The 15149-nt window shown below is 41.6% G+C and overlaps 2 protein-coding genes across 4 annotated transcripts in view; both read left to right on the top strand.

Annotated features, from left to right (window-relative positions):
* The first annotated feature begins 59 nt into the window (after positions 1 to 59).
* Positions 60 to 6822, top strand: LOC115138040 (high affinity immunoglobulin epsilon receptor subunit gamma-like). 2 transcript variants are annotated; one of them, XM_029674428.2, is made up of 5 exons: positions 60 to 222; positions 5076 to 5167; positions 5578 to 5628; positions 5953 to 5976; positions 6106 to 6822. In XM_029674428.2, exons 1-5 carry the CDS (start codon positions 162 to 164, stop codon positions 6166 to 6168), a joined length of 291 nt encoding a protein of 96 aa, XP_029530288.1. In that variant the 5' UTR covers positions 60 to 161; the 3' UTR covers positions 6169 to 6822. The 2 variants fall into 2 exon arrangements, with proteins under 2 accessions (XP_029530288.1, XP_029530289.1); XM_029674429.2 differs by having other exon boundaries at positions 5590 to 5628.
* Positions 6823 to 7947: 1125 nt separating this feature from the next.
* Positions 7948 to 15149, top strand: part of LOC115138041 (nectin-4-like) — a 29829-nt gene continuing 22627 nt past the window's right edge. The window contains exons 1-6 of one of the 2 annotated variants that reach the window (XM_029674432.2): positions 7948 to 8465; positions 12263 to 12384; positions 12493 to 12568; positions 12859 to 13026; positions 13490 to 13768; positions 14434 to 14551. In XM_029674432.2, coding sequence (XP_029530292.1) covers positions 8432 to 8465; positions 12263 to 12384; positions 12493 to 12568; positions 12859 to 13026; positions 13490 to 13768; positions 14434 to 14551 — 797 coding nt within the window. In that variant the 5' untranslated portion in view covers positions 7948 to 8431. The remainder of the gene's footprint in view (positions 8466 to 12262; positions 12385 to 12492; positions 12569 to 12858; positions 13027 to 13489; positions 13769 to 14433; positions 14552 to 15149) is intronic. The other variant, XM_029674430.2, reaches the window with a different exon arrangement.

The raw sequence follows: 15149 nt of genomic DNA on the forward strand, positions 1-15149 counted from the left end.
CCCCCCTGCTTTACCCTGGCTTTCATTGCAACACTACGTCATCACCTCAAACCACTAACTCTTCAGCCCTGCTCAACCTACATGCTTTTTACTGACTGAGCAGTCAGACGTCCAGTAAAAAATAATTTGTTGTTGTGTCCTTTTGTATACCTGTTGCTGTGATGGGAGGCAGATTCCTAGTTCTTTCAGCTCTTCCTCTGTGGATGAGCTTTGGCAGTGCTAGTGAGTATGGAGTTTGATACTATAACCGCTGATTGGTATTGACCTTGGTTATGAAAATGTATGTCTGGGATTAACATGATGAGAAATGAGCAAAACAGTTTCTGTTTAGTTGTAATTGCAACTAAATCTAGTCCCACACAGGACTAAATATTGTGAATGATAAAGAATCATGGTTGAGTCCTATGGTTAAGATCAGATCTCATGGGCAAGTCCAGAGCATATGTTGGGTATTCAGTAAAAATATTTGAAAATGTAATCTCTTTGGAACTCATTGAACTTTTATTTGGTAATATGAATTATTGACCTTTTTTTTTTTCATAGATACCCTGTAACGACATGTTTCAATAATTATTGAAGTGGGTGACATGTTAATGTATTCTTCCCCAAAATTAAGTACATCATAGTAGAAATAGCTGTCTGTAAATGGTTTTGCTCATGATTGTTTTTAACCTGGTTTTATTTATAGATTTATTTTAGATCAGTGTTTGATGCGAAATGTGCTTGTTTTTTTAAATATAAGTGTAGGACAGGTGATTCTATCATTCTCTAGAGGGCAAAATCATTGTCTGATGGAGAGAGAAAAATCTACGTATAGTTCAGGGCCATTTCTGTGAAAGCAGAAGCGAAGCCATTGCCACATCGGTCCTCTTTTTTAACACTTGCGACAGACGAAGAACTAGTGCTGACATTTTCATACATAATGCTATCACTAACTATCTAGCTTTATTTCGACAGGAAGTCAATACTGAGACCACGATCTCTTTTCCAGATGAACCCACAATACATATCAAAATATAATGAAGACATTACACGACACATTCATATACACATTAAAATACATGTTGTTATGCACAATACACAACAAGCATTAAAAAGGTCACCTAGCAACTGTCTGAAATGCCCTAGAGGCACCAATTCTTTCCATTTAAAAGTGTATTTTAGATGCAAAACAACCTAAAGGAAGATCTACCTAACTCAGTAGAGATCGAAGAGGTTTTCAGACTTAGCCATCCCTGAGCCTGGGTCTGGTAGCCTGGACATCTATAACTTAACAATGGGTTACGGTATGGTGGAAGTTTATGCAAGAGCGCAATGCACTGATCTACAAGGAAGGCCAGCCTACATTCTAATACAAAAATGCAATGATGTATACTGCATGGTTTCCCAAACTCGGTTCTGGCACGTTTTGGGTTTTCCACCTAACACTACACAGCTGATTCAAGTAATGAACGCTTGATGAGTTGGTTATTTGAATGAGCTGTGTAATAATTATTTGTCACATGGGTCACCACATTTGTGAAGGGGGAGTATATGGGCCACCTTCCAGACCCTAGGGATGGTACCAGAAATAGTTGTACGGTAAAAATCAGAGGAGCAGAAAGCTGCAGCAAGAAAGGATCAAGCAAAGCAGCACCATAAATTTTTTTTAAAAATCACATCAATCTTGCGCAAGCCATCGAGCACATCACAAGAAGAAAGTTGTGGACATGAAAAGGTTTACTTGAAGTTGATGGAACTTCTATCAAGCCAACTGGAGACTGGGAGAGGGGTAGGCAGTTGACCGGCTGACCTGGGTCGGTTAAACCATTTATTTCAAATTTAAAAATATATATTAAATGCTGATTAAAAGCATCACTTATCTAATTTTTCTCAGCAATGATGAGTCTGGCACAACTTTCTTAGGTGGGGATGGAGAGGAATTTCCTTCAGTACTTTAACCGTTTTCCAAAATGTAGACAGATCACTAGCAGAGTAAGAATTTAGAAAGTAGCTAGATTTAGCTTTCTTGATTGAGGAAGTGCATCTATTTCTCAACTGCCTGAAAAACTGCCAATCAGCTACACAGTCAGTTTTTCTAGTCTTGGCCAAGGCCTGATTTCTCATAACATCTGAAAGTTCTTTAGAGAACCTAGGATTTATCATGTTTTACTTTGTGTTTAAAGGAAGCGTGTTTGTCTGCCAGAGATATTCAAATAGATTAAAACAATTCTAGATCTAATTCAGGGTCAGTCAGGCATGCAGCTGATAGAGAAACATTCAGAGTAATACTTTCATGAAGAAAAACATATTAAATGTCTCTTCATAATTATACGAGGGTCAGTGTTAATCTGTTTGCCGTCTCCAATACACGCAATAGGACAAAGATCACTGAGATCATTAGCAAAGACACCACTGGACAAGTACTTGTCAGAATTAGGTCAATCAGTGAAGAGTTGCTGGAATTTTGTTTTTTACATTAATCTCTGGGGGCTTTGCAATTAGTTGAGTCAGGTTAAAGTGAAGCCACATATTATTTACTGTAAATGGTCTGAGCCCAGGGTAAGCTTTGCAACAGATACATGTTTACTTTGGCTTATGCCCACGTCTATAACCAAAACCTAAATTCTTGGGAGGATACTGATATTTAGTGAATATAATGCCACAAGAGTTGATTTCGCATATACTGTATAGCCACTCCTATAAGATTAGGGTGTCCGCTTTGCTGACAAATTTGTGCTATGACGATGATCAAAGCCTACTTGTCAGTACAGAATGACAAACTCAGCAAAAAAAGAAACGTCCTCTCACTGTCAACTGCTTTTATTTTCAGCAAACTTAACATGTGGAAATATTTGTATGAACATAAGATTCAAAAACTGAACAAGTTCCACAGACATGTGACTAACAGAAATGGAATAATGTGTTCCTGAACAAAGAGGGGGTCTAAATCAAAAGTAACAGCATCTAGTGTGGCCACCAGCTGCATTAAGTACTGCAGTGCATCTCCTCCTCATGGACTGCACCAGAAGTGCGAGTTCTTGCTGTGAGATGTTACCCCACTCTTCCACCAAGGCACCTGCAAGTTCCTGGACATTTCTGGAGGGAATGGCCCTAGCCCTCACCCTCCGATCCAACAAGTCCCAGACGTGCTCAATGGGATTGAGATCCAGGCTCTTCGCTGGCCATGGCAGAACACTGACATTCATGTCTTGCAGGAAATCACGCACAGAATGAGCAGTGCTGTCTTCGGCGTCTCACAGTACGGACATTGCAATTTATTGCCCTTGCCACATCTGCAGTCCTCATGCCTCCTTGCAGCAGCATGCCTAAGGCACGTTCAAGCAGATGAGCAGGGACCCTGGGCATCTTTCTTTTGGTGTTATTCAGAGTCAGTAGAAAGGCCTCTTCAGTGTCCTAAATTTTAATTGCCTACCGTCTGTAAACTGTTAGTGTCTTAACGACCGCTCCACAGGTGCATGTTCATTAATTGTTTATGGTTCATTGAACAAGCATGGGAAACAGTGTTGAAACCCTTTACCTTGAAGATCTGTGAAGTTATTTGGATTTTTACGAATTATCTTTGAAAGAGGGTTCTGAAAAAGGAACATTTATTAGCCAAGATCCTTTTTGACATGGTGTGGATAGGAGTAGATAGGTAACAGCCAAACGGGTAATGAAAGATAACCTTGAGATTTGCATGATAGACTAAGGCTACTAGCAGGGTTGGGTAGGTTACTTTCTAAATGTAATCTGTTACTAGTTATCTGTCCAAAAATTGTAATCAGTAACGCAACTTTTGGATTAACCAAACTCAGTAACGTAATCTGATTACATTCAGTCACTTTTACATTACTTTCCCTTAAGAGGCATTAGAAGAAGACAAAAAATATGTTATCAATTGAACGACATCTATTGCAGGATGAATCAATGTTAAAGTTTACATAGCTGGATGGATGTTAAATTGTACTTTATGGGTTTTATTATGTAGGCTTCTTCTAACGCATCGCTTTGTACTAGATATACGATTCAATTATATCCTTACATTAATATATATAATTTATAAATCCCTAAATGGATATAGCAACTACAGATTGCCCCTTTTAAGACTATGAAAAGCATACGAGTTTGAGCATGTGTCCATTAGGTCTATGGATTTTTTTTATCAGCATGAATTAGATTGAGCATAATAATAAAAGCCTCACTTTTATTCCATTGGCTGGGATCCGCACTATGCAGCTGTTGTAAGAACACATTTTTCACTGGCTGTCCACTGGTTTCAAAAACAATTATTGATAGGCAGTTTAAACTTCTTGAATTCAATCATTATTGGATTCAAATGCACATTTAGATTTGTGAACAGCCATCCACAACAGCCACAATCCGTAAAGCGCAAATAGCTAAATGAGAGAGCAGCAGTGTGATTCACATCAATGCCCTATGTAGATATCAATAATAAGTGATATCCGTATCACTGTAGGCGACACCACTACTGTCATCCTTACCTCCATGCGTTTATTCAAGTTGGATAATCTTTGGATTACAGACAGCAGTCGCACCATTGGAAGACAGCTTGGACTGTAGTCTACAAAAACTTATTCCTGCTCTTTTCCCGCGATCCATCTAACACATTTGGTGTGGCATCATAGTAGTCTCTGACTTGTGGTCAGACTCGCTCAGGTGGAACAAACTTAAACTTGCACCTTTTCTCAATGCTGATTTGAATGTCATTGAGAAAACAAAGAAGTGTCAAAGATATTTTTTTTGCAAACATCCTTTCTGAATTGAAAAGTAATCTTCGAAGTAATCTTCTAGTTTTTCAAAGGTATCTGTAATCTGATTACAATATTTTGCTGGTAACATAACGGATTACAGTTACTGGTTTTTTGTAAGCTTTTACATGTAATCCGTTACTCCCAACCCTGGTTACTGGAGGTCACTTGCAATAACTGTGATATTATGTGGTCGTTTTTACCTACCTTAGTTTTATGCCCAGACTAAGTCACTCTGGATAAGAGAGTTTGCTAAATGACAAATGGTGGTCAAATCTCAAGAGGGCCGGCCTGTAAATAGAAAGTGTTCTCCTCTGTTCTCAGCGGCCCTGGGTGAGTCTCAGATCTGCTATATCCTGGACGGTATCTTGTTTCTGTACGGTATCATCCTCACCGTGCTCTACTGCAGGCTCAAGGTACAGCTGCCTTTCTGTCCTTCTTTTCCCCAATCCCCATCTTTCCCTGCCTCCCTAAATTCTCTTTGATCTCTTTCTTGCTATACCCACTCTCAGAGGGTGCATCAGGGGGAGTTGTGCAAAAAAATACACTGTAACTGGCATTTCGTGTAGATCTGAAAGATAGGTTTTTAGATCAGTCTTTATACTTATGTGCAATACAGTATGACCATGGGTATAAACAATATGATAGTAGCTCCACCTTGTGCGCTGAAAGGTTTGGTGTAAATTTCACCATATTGCTTATACCTATCCTACCCATCCGATCCTTTCAGATCTAAGTGCCTAAAGTCCCTGAGGCTAGGGGGTTGTTTCAGTTTCCTCTTTCTGTCTCTACCAAGTTCTTACCCCATCTATCTCTCAACACTCAGTTTTTCCCACAGATGGTTCCAGTGACTGGGGCTGGGACAGAAAAGCCACCGGTGAGAAACGCACTGTAACATGATCTACATCCAACTCCATTAAACAAGACCCCATGACGCCCAGAGACATAGAAACTAGACCTTGCAGTTGGCTGGGGGTCAAATCGATGTAACGTGATATATGCAATCCATTTATTTAGTCCTGTATAAACGCAGACAGACACATTTACTGCCCTACAGCTTTACAGTGGGTTGGGGGCAGAGGGCGATTTCCAGGCTAACATTTAACATTAAACCAAATAGCTAATCTCACACACTGCCTAAAAAAAAAACACACACACTTGTGTTTATTCCTAATGGATTTCCTCTTTTACTCTGACACAGAAAGCGGAGGAGGGTATCTATACGGTGAGTTGATGATGATGATGGTGATAATGAATGTGTGATGGTGAAGGTTATCTGAGTCAATATGTGGAGTTTAAATTGTAGGGCCTTGCTTCATGATATATTTACTCTCTCCCTGTCTCTCTATCTCAGGGTCTGACCCCTCATGCTGCGGATACCTATGAGACCATCGGTCAGAAGAAAAGATTGAAGTAGCAGAGGGTGAAGAGTTGAAGAAGTCATCTGTCAAATCACTTTTGTCTCCAAGAATTTCCCAGGCCTCTTATGTATTTTATTTAACATAGCTTTTAACGGTTTGAGAGAAAATGTATACATTTTTGAACATTTACTTGCGTATGTGTGAACCTCCTTTGTATGTGTTGTAAGAGAGAGAAATGTGAGAAGATTAAAGGGGAAGTTGAGCTGTGGGTAAAAATGCCCCACTTTTGACAGTATATGTCTTCTTTGTATGCTACTTATACTAAAGTTTCTTAGATATAGCTTGAGATTGATGTTTTTGGTGTTTTCAAATATTTTTCTATATAGATCAATATACAGTTTTAGCAAATAATATAACCCTTTTTTTACTCTTGAGATTTGTGTTCTGGGTGTACTTTAGGTATTTTCAAATATTTTTCTATATAGATCAATATACAGTTTTAGCAAATAATATACCCCTTTTTTACTCTTGAGATTTGTGTTCTGGGTGTACTTCAGGTATTTTCAAATATTTTTCTATATAGATCAATATACAGTTTTAGCAAATAATATACCCCTTTTTTTACTCTTGAGACTTGTGTTCTAGGTATTAGGTATTTTCAAAGCTTCTATGGTGCTTTCATAATACATTCTAATAAAATATCAAAATGACGGGTCTGTGGTATCTTGCTCTTCTTTTTCACAGTTTCTCATAGCTATTTCAGAGGTTGATTTCCGTGACACCAATGCCATGACAACTGATCACACACTGTCCGAGTCACATCCTGTGGGCACTGCTATGTTTTGTGGGTGTCTCTGCACATTCACAGAAAAACAATGGGTGGGGTTATCTGCATAGCCCAATGCAATGTCTGATGTCGTTAACAAACAATGATGCTGTAACAGCTACTTTGGCCTCACTTAACTGAAAGTGAAAACATAGCAAAACATATATGGTAACTGTTTATTAAGTTGCTCTTGTACCTGTGTAATAGATATGTAATGTAATTACACTTGCTCCAACATTCTACATTCACATATCTTACTTACGTTCATTTATTACACATTGTAGAAAAACAGGACAACAGTTGACCTAAACATGACCTGAACATGCAAACTCAAAAAGATGTTGAATTATGAAACATGTCTTGGCAACTGTACTGGAGAACAAAATTGAACCTTTAGTTAACTAGGCAAGTCAGGTAAGAACAAATTCTTATTTACAATGACGGCCTACCCTGGCCAAACCCTCCGCTAACCCGGACGATGCTGGGCCAATTGTGCGCCGCCCTATGAGAGAGAGAAAAAAGGAAGGGGGAGTCAATTTACCCAACTGAAAGTGCCTGAGGGGTTTTAACTTAACTGTTTTAGAGGTAGACAGATACCTGTTTTACTTCTTCTGTAACCCCTTCAGTAGAGACGTCGTTCTGTCAGAGCCAGAATGGAGCCATTTTGCTTAAGCTTCAACTCTTTACGTCTGCAATTAATAGTTACCACACCTATGTAGATATCAACAACCATTTTCTGGTGTCTAAATTGATAGATGTAGTTCATGATGTAGATTGTAGATCGATAGATGTATCTTTGTATCTTCGATATCGAGACAAGTTGTTTAGGCTACTCCATCTAGAGGGCCTGTGTACTGTGCCTACATCATTTCACCTCCCGGTTGAGCCTTGTGGAAGGCTGCATGTAAAGGCCTGAAAATAACTGTCTGTTGCTTTAACTAAACTGGAAAGGTGACTTCCCAGGTGTGTGTGTGTGTGTGTGTGTGTCAGAGACAGCGAGAGAGCGAGAGCGTGCTTGTAACAGGTGTACCCAAGAAAACAGGTAACCGCTCCTACTTTTGAGAAGCCAGAATATGGTGTGCTTGTGTCAAAGAAACAGAACATCATTTGTGCATTTCACTAGGAATCAATGACTTTTCCAAAATGCAAAGAAAGGAATAGGCAGCACCTTTCACATTGAGAGAGAACAACTTTCCAAAGGATTTGTTGGAATAAGAAAAGCCAACAACAACAAGCCAGACATGGTCGAATCATAAATGTAGGCTAAATCTGAGGATCTATACTACTTTTAGCCTAGACGTTTTTTTTTTACATTCCTGTCTTGGATTTGACACTGGATGAAAGAAAGTTCACTGTCTGGGATAAGATCATAAACGGTTAAGTTAAGTGGAAATTGGACCAATGTCACAACAAATTCCAGCATCAGAATAGACCACAAACCTCTGTCTCCAGATCTATCAAGGCGGGTGGACCATTCCACCGAACCGGGGAGAATGACACCACTGCTATGGATCCTTTGTAGTTTCAGTAAGTTGGTTATTCATGATGTAATGTTTAGACTAGGAGAAATAACACTGCAAAGGGGCTAAGTAAAGCGTTATAAACAAAATAACAGACGATAATGACAACTATTTTCAGCTAAAGCTCTGCATTTTTAGTTGTGGTTTATCTGTACTCCTATGGATTTTGGTAATTGACCCAGCAAGTCGATTTTTATATGAATATTTAAATAAGTAGGCTACTGCCAACTTTGGCTCATGTCCAGCTTCTTGGGTTAGTCTTTGCTGGATTAGATGGACAACACTTGAGGAGTTGTCTGATATTTCAGGAAAAACAGGTTACTGTTGATCAATTTCCCCGCTCATGTCTGTGATTCAGTCTGACTCTTTTCCTGTGCTCTCTCTCTCTCTCTCTCTATGAGGATCAGAGAAGGATTGCAGCAGGCGCCTATTGTCCTGTGCTGTATTTATATAAGCTGATGTATAATGACTTTTTAAATGAGGAAAACAAAGACATGGTTTGTGTGAGACAGACAGAAAGAAACAGAGAGACAGTGTGAGAGAGAGAGACAGAGCAAGAGAGAGTGCAACAGAGACAGAGAGACAGAGTGATAGAGCAAGACAGCAAGAGAGAGAGGATGGAGAGATAGAGGGAGAGAGAGAGGGGGAGAGAGAGAGCAAGAGAGAGTGCAACAGAGACAGAGAAGAGAGTGAGAGAGAGGGAGCGAGAGAGAAAGAGAGACAGAGTGATAGAGCAAGACAGCAAGAGAGAGAGGAGGGAGAGAGAGGGAGAGAGAGGGGGAGAGAGAGAGAGAGCAAGAGAGAGTGCAACAGAGACAGAGAAAGAGATAGAGAAAGAGAGACAGAGAAAGAGAGACAGAGTGATAGAGCAAGACAGCAAGAGAGAGGAGGGAGAGAGAGAGAGAGAGAGAGCAAGAGAGAGTGCAACAGAGACAGAGAAGAGAGTGAGAGAGAGGGAGCGAGAGACAGAGAAAGAGAGACAGAGTGATAGAGCAAGACAGCAGAGAGAGAGAGAGAGAGAGAGAGAGAGAGAGAGAGAGAGAGACCCTTATCTTGGCAATGTGTATTTAATCTTGAGAGACAGTCAGTCAGACAGACCGGATGCTGTGTCATAGGTGGAGTGTTATGGCAGTAATGTTGCACAGGCAGATTCCTCAGGAAACCTCAAAGCCTTGCCTGCCCCTACTCCATGTTCACAACTCTGTTGTGACACAACAGTAACACACTGTTCACATGGAAAAATACAGCACCTGTCAGCATGGTAGACAACAAAGTGACCTGGTAAATACATAAATCATACTAAAGACAATCTGTCTGCTGTTTACAAACACATGCTCACGCATGACACACACACACACACACACACACACACACACACACACACACACACACACAAACTATTAGTTCAACAACAACAAAAGTCACCGTTGAATCAGTACAGCCATATCAAAACAGCTTTTACTATGGGCATATAATAAACTTAGCAAACTTAGCACCGTCCTCTCACTGTCAACTGCATTTATTTTCAGCAAACTTCACATACGGAAATATTTGTATGAACATAACAAGATTCAACAACTGAGACATAAACTGAACAGAGACAGACATGTGACAAACAAAAACAGAATAATGTGTCCCTGAACAAAGGCGGGGTCAAAATCAAAAGTAACAGTCAGCATCTGGTGTGGCCACCAGCTGCATTAAGTACTGCAGTGCATCTCCGCCTCATAGACTGCACCAGATTTGCCAGTTCTTGCTGTGAGATGTCACCCCACTCTTCCACTAAGGCATCTGCAAGTTCCTGGACATTTCTGGAGGGAATGGCCCTAGCCCTCACCCTCCGATCCAACAGGTCCCAGACGTGCTTAATGGGATTGAGATCCGGGCTCTTCGTTGGCCATGGCAGAACACTGACAATCCTGTCCTGCAAGAAGTCGCATAGAACGAGCAGTATGGCTGGTGGCATTGTCATGTCAGGATGAGCCTGCAGGAAGGGTACCGCATGAGGGAGGAGGATGTCTTCCCTGTAACGCACAGCGTTGAGATTGCCTGCAATGACAACAAGCTCAGTCCCATGATGCTGTGACACACCGCCCCAGACCATGACGGACCCTCCACCTCCAAATCGATCCCGCTCCAGAGTACAGGCCTCGGTGTAACGCTCATTCCTTCGACGATAAACCCAAATCCGACCATCACCCCTGGTGAGACAAAACCGCGACTTGTCAGTGAAAATCACTTTTTGCCAGTCCTGTCTGGTCCGGCGACGTTGTTGCCAGTGATGTAAGGCAGATCCTCACCAGACAACATGCCTACAAGCCCTTAGTCTAGCCTCTCTCAGCCTATTGCAGACAGTCTGAGCACTGATGGAGGGATTGTGCGTTCCTGGTGTAACTCTGGCAGTTGTTGTAGCCATCCTGTACCTGTCCCCCAGGTGTGATGTTCTGATGTACTGATCCTCTGCAGGTGTTGGTACACGTGGTCTGCCACTGCGAGGACAATAAGCTGTCCGTCCTGTCTCCCTGTTGCACTGTCTTCGGTGTCTCACAGTACGGACATTGCAATTTATTGCCCTGGCAACATCTGCACTCCTCATGCCTCCTTGCAGCATACCTAAGGCACGTTCACACAGTTGAGCAGGGACCCTGGGCATTTTTCTTTTGGTATTTTTTCAGAGTCAGTAGAAAGGCCTCTTTAGTGTCCTACATTTTCATAACTGTGACCTTAATTGCCTACCGTCTGTAAACTGTTAGTGTCTTAACGACCGTTCCACAGGTGCATGTTCATTAATTGTTTATGGTTCATTGAACAGGCATGGGAAACCGTGTTTAACCCCTTTTATAATGAAGATCTGTGAAGTAATTTGGATTTTTATGAATTTATCTTTGAAAGAGGGTCCTGAAAAAGGGACGTTTCTTTTTTTGCTGAGTTCATGTTATCTGGAACTGGTATCCTTAACTAAATGTATTATGGGTCTAAAATATACTCTACATAGAGCACGATTACAACATTTTTACTTAACATTTGTATTGGTATTTGGTAAGGTGCATAAATGCTTTTTCTGTTACGCTAAGAGTGAGCTGTTTGGCCAAAAAAGAACACTTTTTTTTAATGAGAAAAGGAGATGGCAATCAGGCCTTCATTCCATAAGGATCATCAATGTTGTGACTTGGCAAAACAGTGTGCCACTGTAGATGATATAAGATGTCTACATCAAATAGGTCCGGTTGTGCGTACATACGTGTGCGTATATGTGTACGTTTGCATGTGTGTGTGCATGCGTTTGCAGTCACTGTGTGTGTGCACGCACGTGAGTATGTGTGTATGTGTGTGTTTCTCTGGACACTCGGAGGTTCACTAGTGCAACAAGTCAAGCGACATATCCTCACTGACACATTGAATCGCTTGCTCTATGTCCTCCCTCTGACTCCCTTTCTTCTTTGTGTACTCTTCCTCCCCCCCATCTCTTGGCCTCTCTGTCTTCTTTCCAACCACATCTCTCTATCCTCTACATCTCCTCTCTTCTCATTCTTTCTGTCGCTCACCCCCTGAAGCATATAAAGGACAGTAAGGAAAGTGTTAAGACTACAAAATCCTCATGGTTCAGTGCACAGTCTTCCTAATGTCTTTCAACCTCTCATTATCTCTCTCGCTACACTGTGACATTGTGTTGTATTTCTATTGTAAATGACGTCAACAATGCCACACACATTTTCCCCACGGGGACAATAAAGTCAACAAATAAATAACTCTCTCTTTCTCCCCCTTCCATCTCTCCTTCCCACGATCCCCCTCTCCCCCCAGTCGCTGTGGTGCAGGGGGACTTTGTGGAGCCCTCTCCCCCGTACTCCTTCGACTCCCTGGCTGAGGCTGACACCCGGCTGCCCTGCCAGTTCAAGGTGGAAGTGGGCCAGGTGGTGGTTCAGGTCTGTAGCATGAGTTACTACAGTACCCATAATGCTCTGTTCAACATATCTGGTTTTATCTTAGAAAAGATGTCCCTTACAGAATGGTCTCGTCTCTCATTGTCACAGGTCACCTGGACCAAGGAGAAAGCAGATGGCACCAAGGACCAGATCATCACAGTACACCACACCGACGGACACACAGGTAGGACACATACATATAGATGTTAAAGTACTAAGAGTGTCAACCATCCATCTCTTTATGTATTGGTAGTTCATCTGCTTTGCTAGCCCTCGAAGCCTTACAAGTTATATTTAGAGTGGAAGACAAAACCACAGATGCAGTTTCAATCTAGCTACTCCATTTATCTATATTTGCCACCCCCATATCCCACTTACTCTCCTTCTAACTCTTCTTCTCTCTCACCCACCCCCCTCTTTACTCTCCCTGTATGATCCCCCCTCCCCTTCTCCTCAATCTCCCCCCTCTCTCAGAGTTTGGTCAGTACTCAGGGCGTGTGCGGTTCAGCAGCAGGAAACCCACCGTGGACTCATCCCTGATCATCATGAACACCGTTGAGTCAGATGAGGGCAGGTACAACTGTCACATCAGCACCTTCCCCTCGGGGAACTTCGAACGACAGCTGTCACTCACCGTGTGGAGTAAGTCCCTCCCCTTGCTTCCCCTTACTCATTGTAGGACTTGGATTTACAGAGTATAATGTCCTGATGACGATGATTATAATAATGATTGATGATGATGTTTACAGGTGTCAGTTGTAGTATTATTAGCTAAAACAATAGCTCTAGTGGTGATAGTAGTCATGTAAGCCACAACTGTCATTGTAACTGTCAGTGTATCCAGCTGTCTTTTTAAGATAAAATGTCCTGTTTTTTAAACATCTACCTAACAGAGTACATTAGAAATCTAGATTTCAGCTTGGATCATAAAGCTGATCCCAGTTAAGCGTTTAAGAACTTTCACCCCCTGAAGCATCATGTCACAATGTTCTAGGATCAGCTTAACCTCCAATTAACAACTAAGACCAGTTCTAAGATCACCTCCCCAAGCACTAAGACCAAGGAATAGTTGATTCCTTTGACATTTGACCCTTGACCCCCGCAGCCACGCCCATCTCCTCCCTGGACCCTGTGATCCTTGTCGAAGGCCAGTCCTTCCAATTGGCTGCATCCTGCCGCTCTGTGGCCCGCCCTCCGCCCCACCTCTCCTGGGACACAGAACTACCAGGCCAATCACACAACAGGAGTTTGGAGGGTGGTTCAGTCTCCACCCACTTCTCTCTGCATCCCCTGAGGAGTATGGATGGGAAGAGGCTGGACTGTCTGGTGAAGCACCCGGCTCTGAAGGGACCACGCAGGATCACCAACAACCTGGTGGTGCACTGTGAGTTTAGACTTCGCATTAAAAGGTCCAATGCAGCTGTTTTTATCTCAATATCAAATCATTTCAGGGTAACAAGAGTACCTTCTAGTGATTGATTTCAATTCAAATGGTCTTGGAAAAGGGCATTTTACAAGGGGATTTTTTTGTTGTTGCTGTTATTAACAGAGAGGCTTGGACTTCTCTTTCTTATTGGTCTATTAACTAATTTACCGCATGGTGATGTCACCATGGTAGGCTAAAAATCCAACCCACCAAAACAGGCAGTCTTTTAAAACAGCTCTCACACTAAAAGGGCATTATCATCGTTTTCACAGAATTATTCCAACCTCAGTGTGGAAATATATATAAAACACAGGAAAATCTCGTTTTTGACTGGACTGGGCCTTTAATAACTATGAATTGTGACACTTCACTACATGTTTATACAGACTTCTATGCCTTCGGTGACTTTTCCGTTTAATATACCCCTCTTTATTTAAAGTCCCTGGTAGAATTCAGAATCTAAAGTAACTTCATTGTAAGCTGAATGTGCTTCTTTCTCACCAGGAAGATCTTTTACAGCTATTTTTTATCCTGACTTTATTATTAGTGTGTGTGATTGTGTATTTCTGTGTATCTGCCAGTTCTGCTAAAATAATGACTTTGATCATGTTCCTCTATTCTAGATCCTCCCAATGCAGAGATCTCTGGTTTTGATCAGAACTGGTATGCTGGTCTGGAGGAAGCTGCCCTCAGTTGTGTCAGTGGAGGAAACCCCAAACCACAGAGTTTCAATTGGACCAGGTAACACTTACTTTCCCAACCTACCCTCTCTGCCTGTCTGACTCACATCATGTCTGGCTAATCTGTTTTAGTTTGATTTACTGGTAATTCTATTAGTCAGTTATTAATAGTGGGCCAACCGGGGAGTTCAGGAGTTGTTTTTTGTGCCACTTGCCAGGCAGTCATTGTCAATAATAAGGCGATTGTCTTGAATCTTGATTGACTTACATGGTTAAAGAGATTCTCCAGTACTTTTGTCAACTTTTTAACCAGTAGTTGTGAAAGTGGCGCTCACGAGCCAAAAGTGGTCCCCGAAGATTGCGTACTAGGATACATTTGTGCAGATGTGTGCACCACGTCATTGCGCTCTATTTCACTCTGCTGTGTGTGTATCTAAAAATGCATTTAGTCTAGTCCTGCTTTGTGGCCTTTCGCAAAGGCTCTATGTTATACTGATCGCACTATACGTTTTTGTGGATGTAGATATGGTTGTCCTTGTTTCGATAGAGCCATTTGATGTCTTTCAGCAATGTTCCTATTGGTGGATTCATCAGTAAATGTACAATCAGACATTTTTTCCAGTCACTGAAAAATGACAACTTTTAAGAACTGACCAGAT

Source organism: Oncorhynchus nerka, linkage group LG12 (assembly GCF_034236695.1).
Source record: "Oncorhynchus nerka isolate Pitt River linkage group LG12, Oner_Uvic_2.0, whole genome shotgun sequence".
Taxonomy (NCBI): Eukaryota; Metazoa; Chordata; class Actinopteri; order Salmoniformes; family Salmonidae; genus Oncorhynchus; species Oncorhynchus nerka.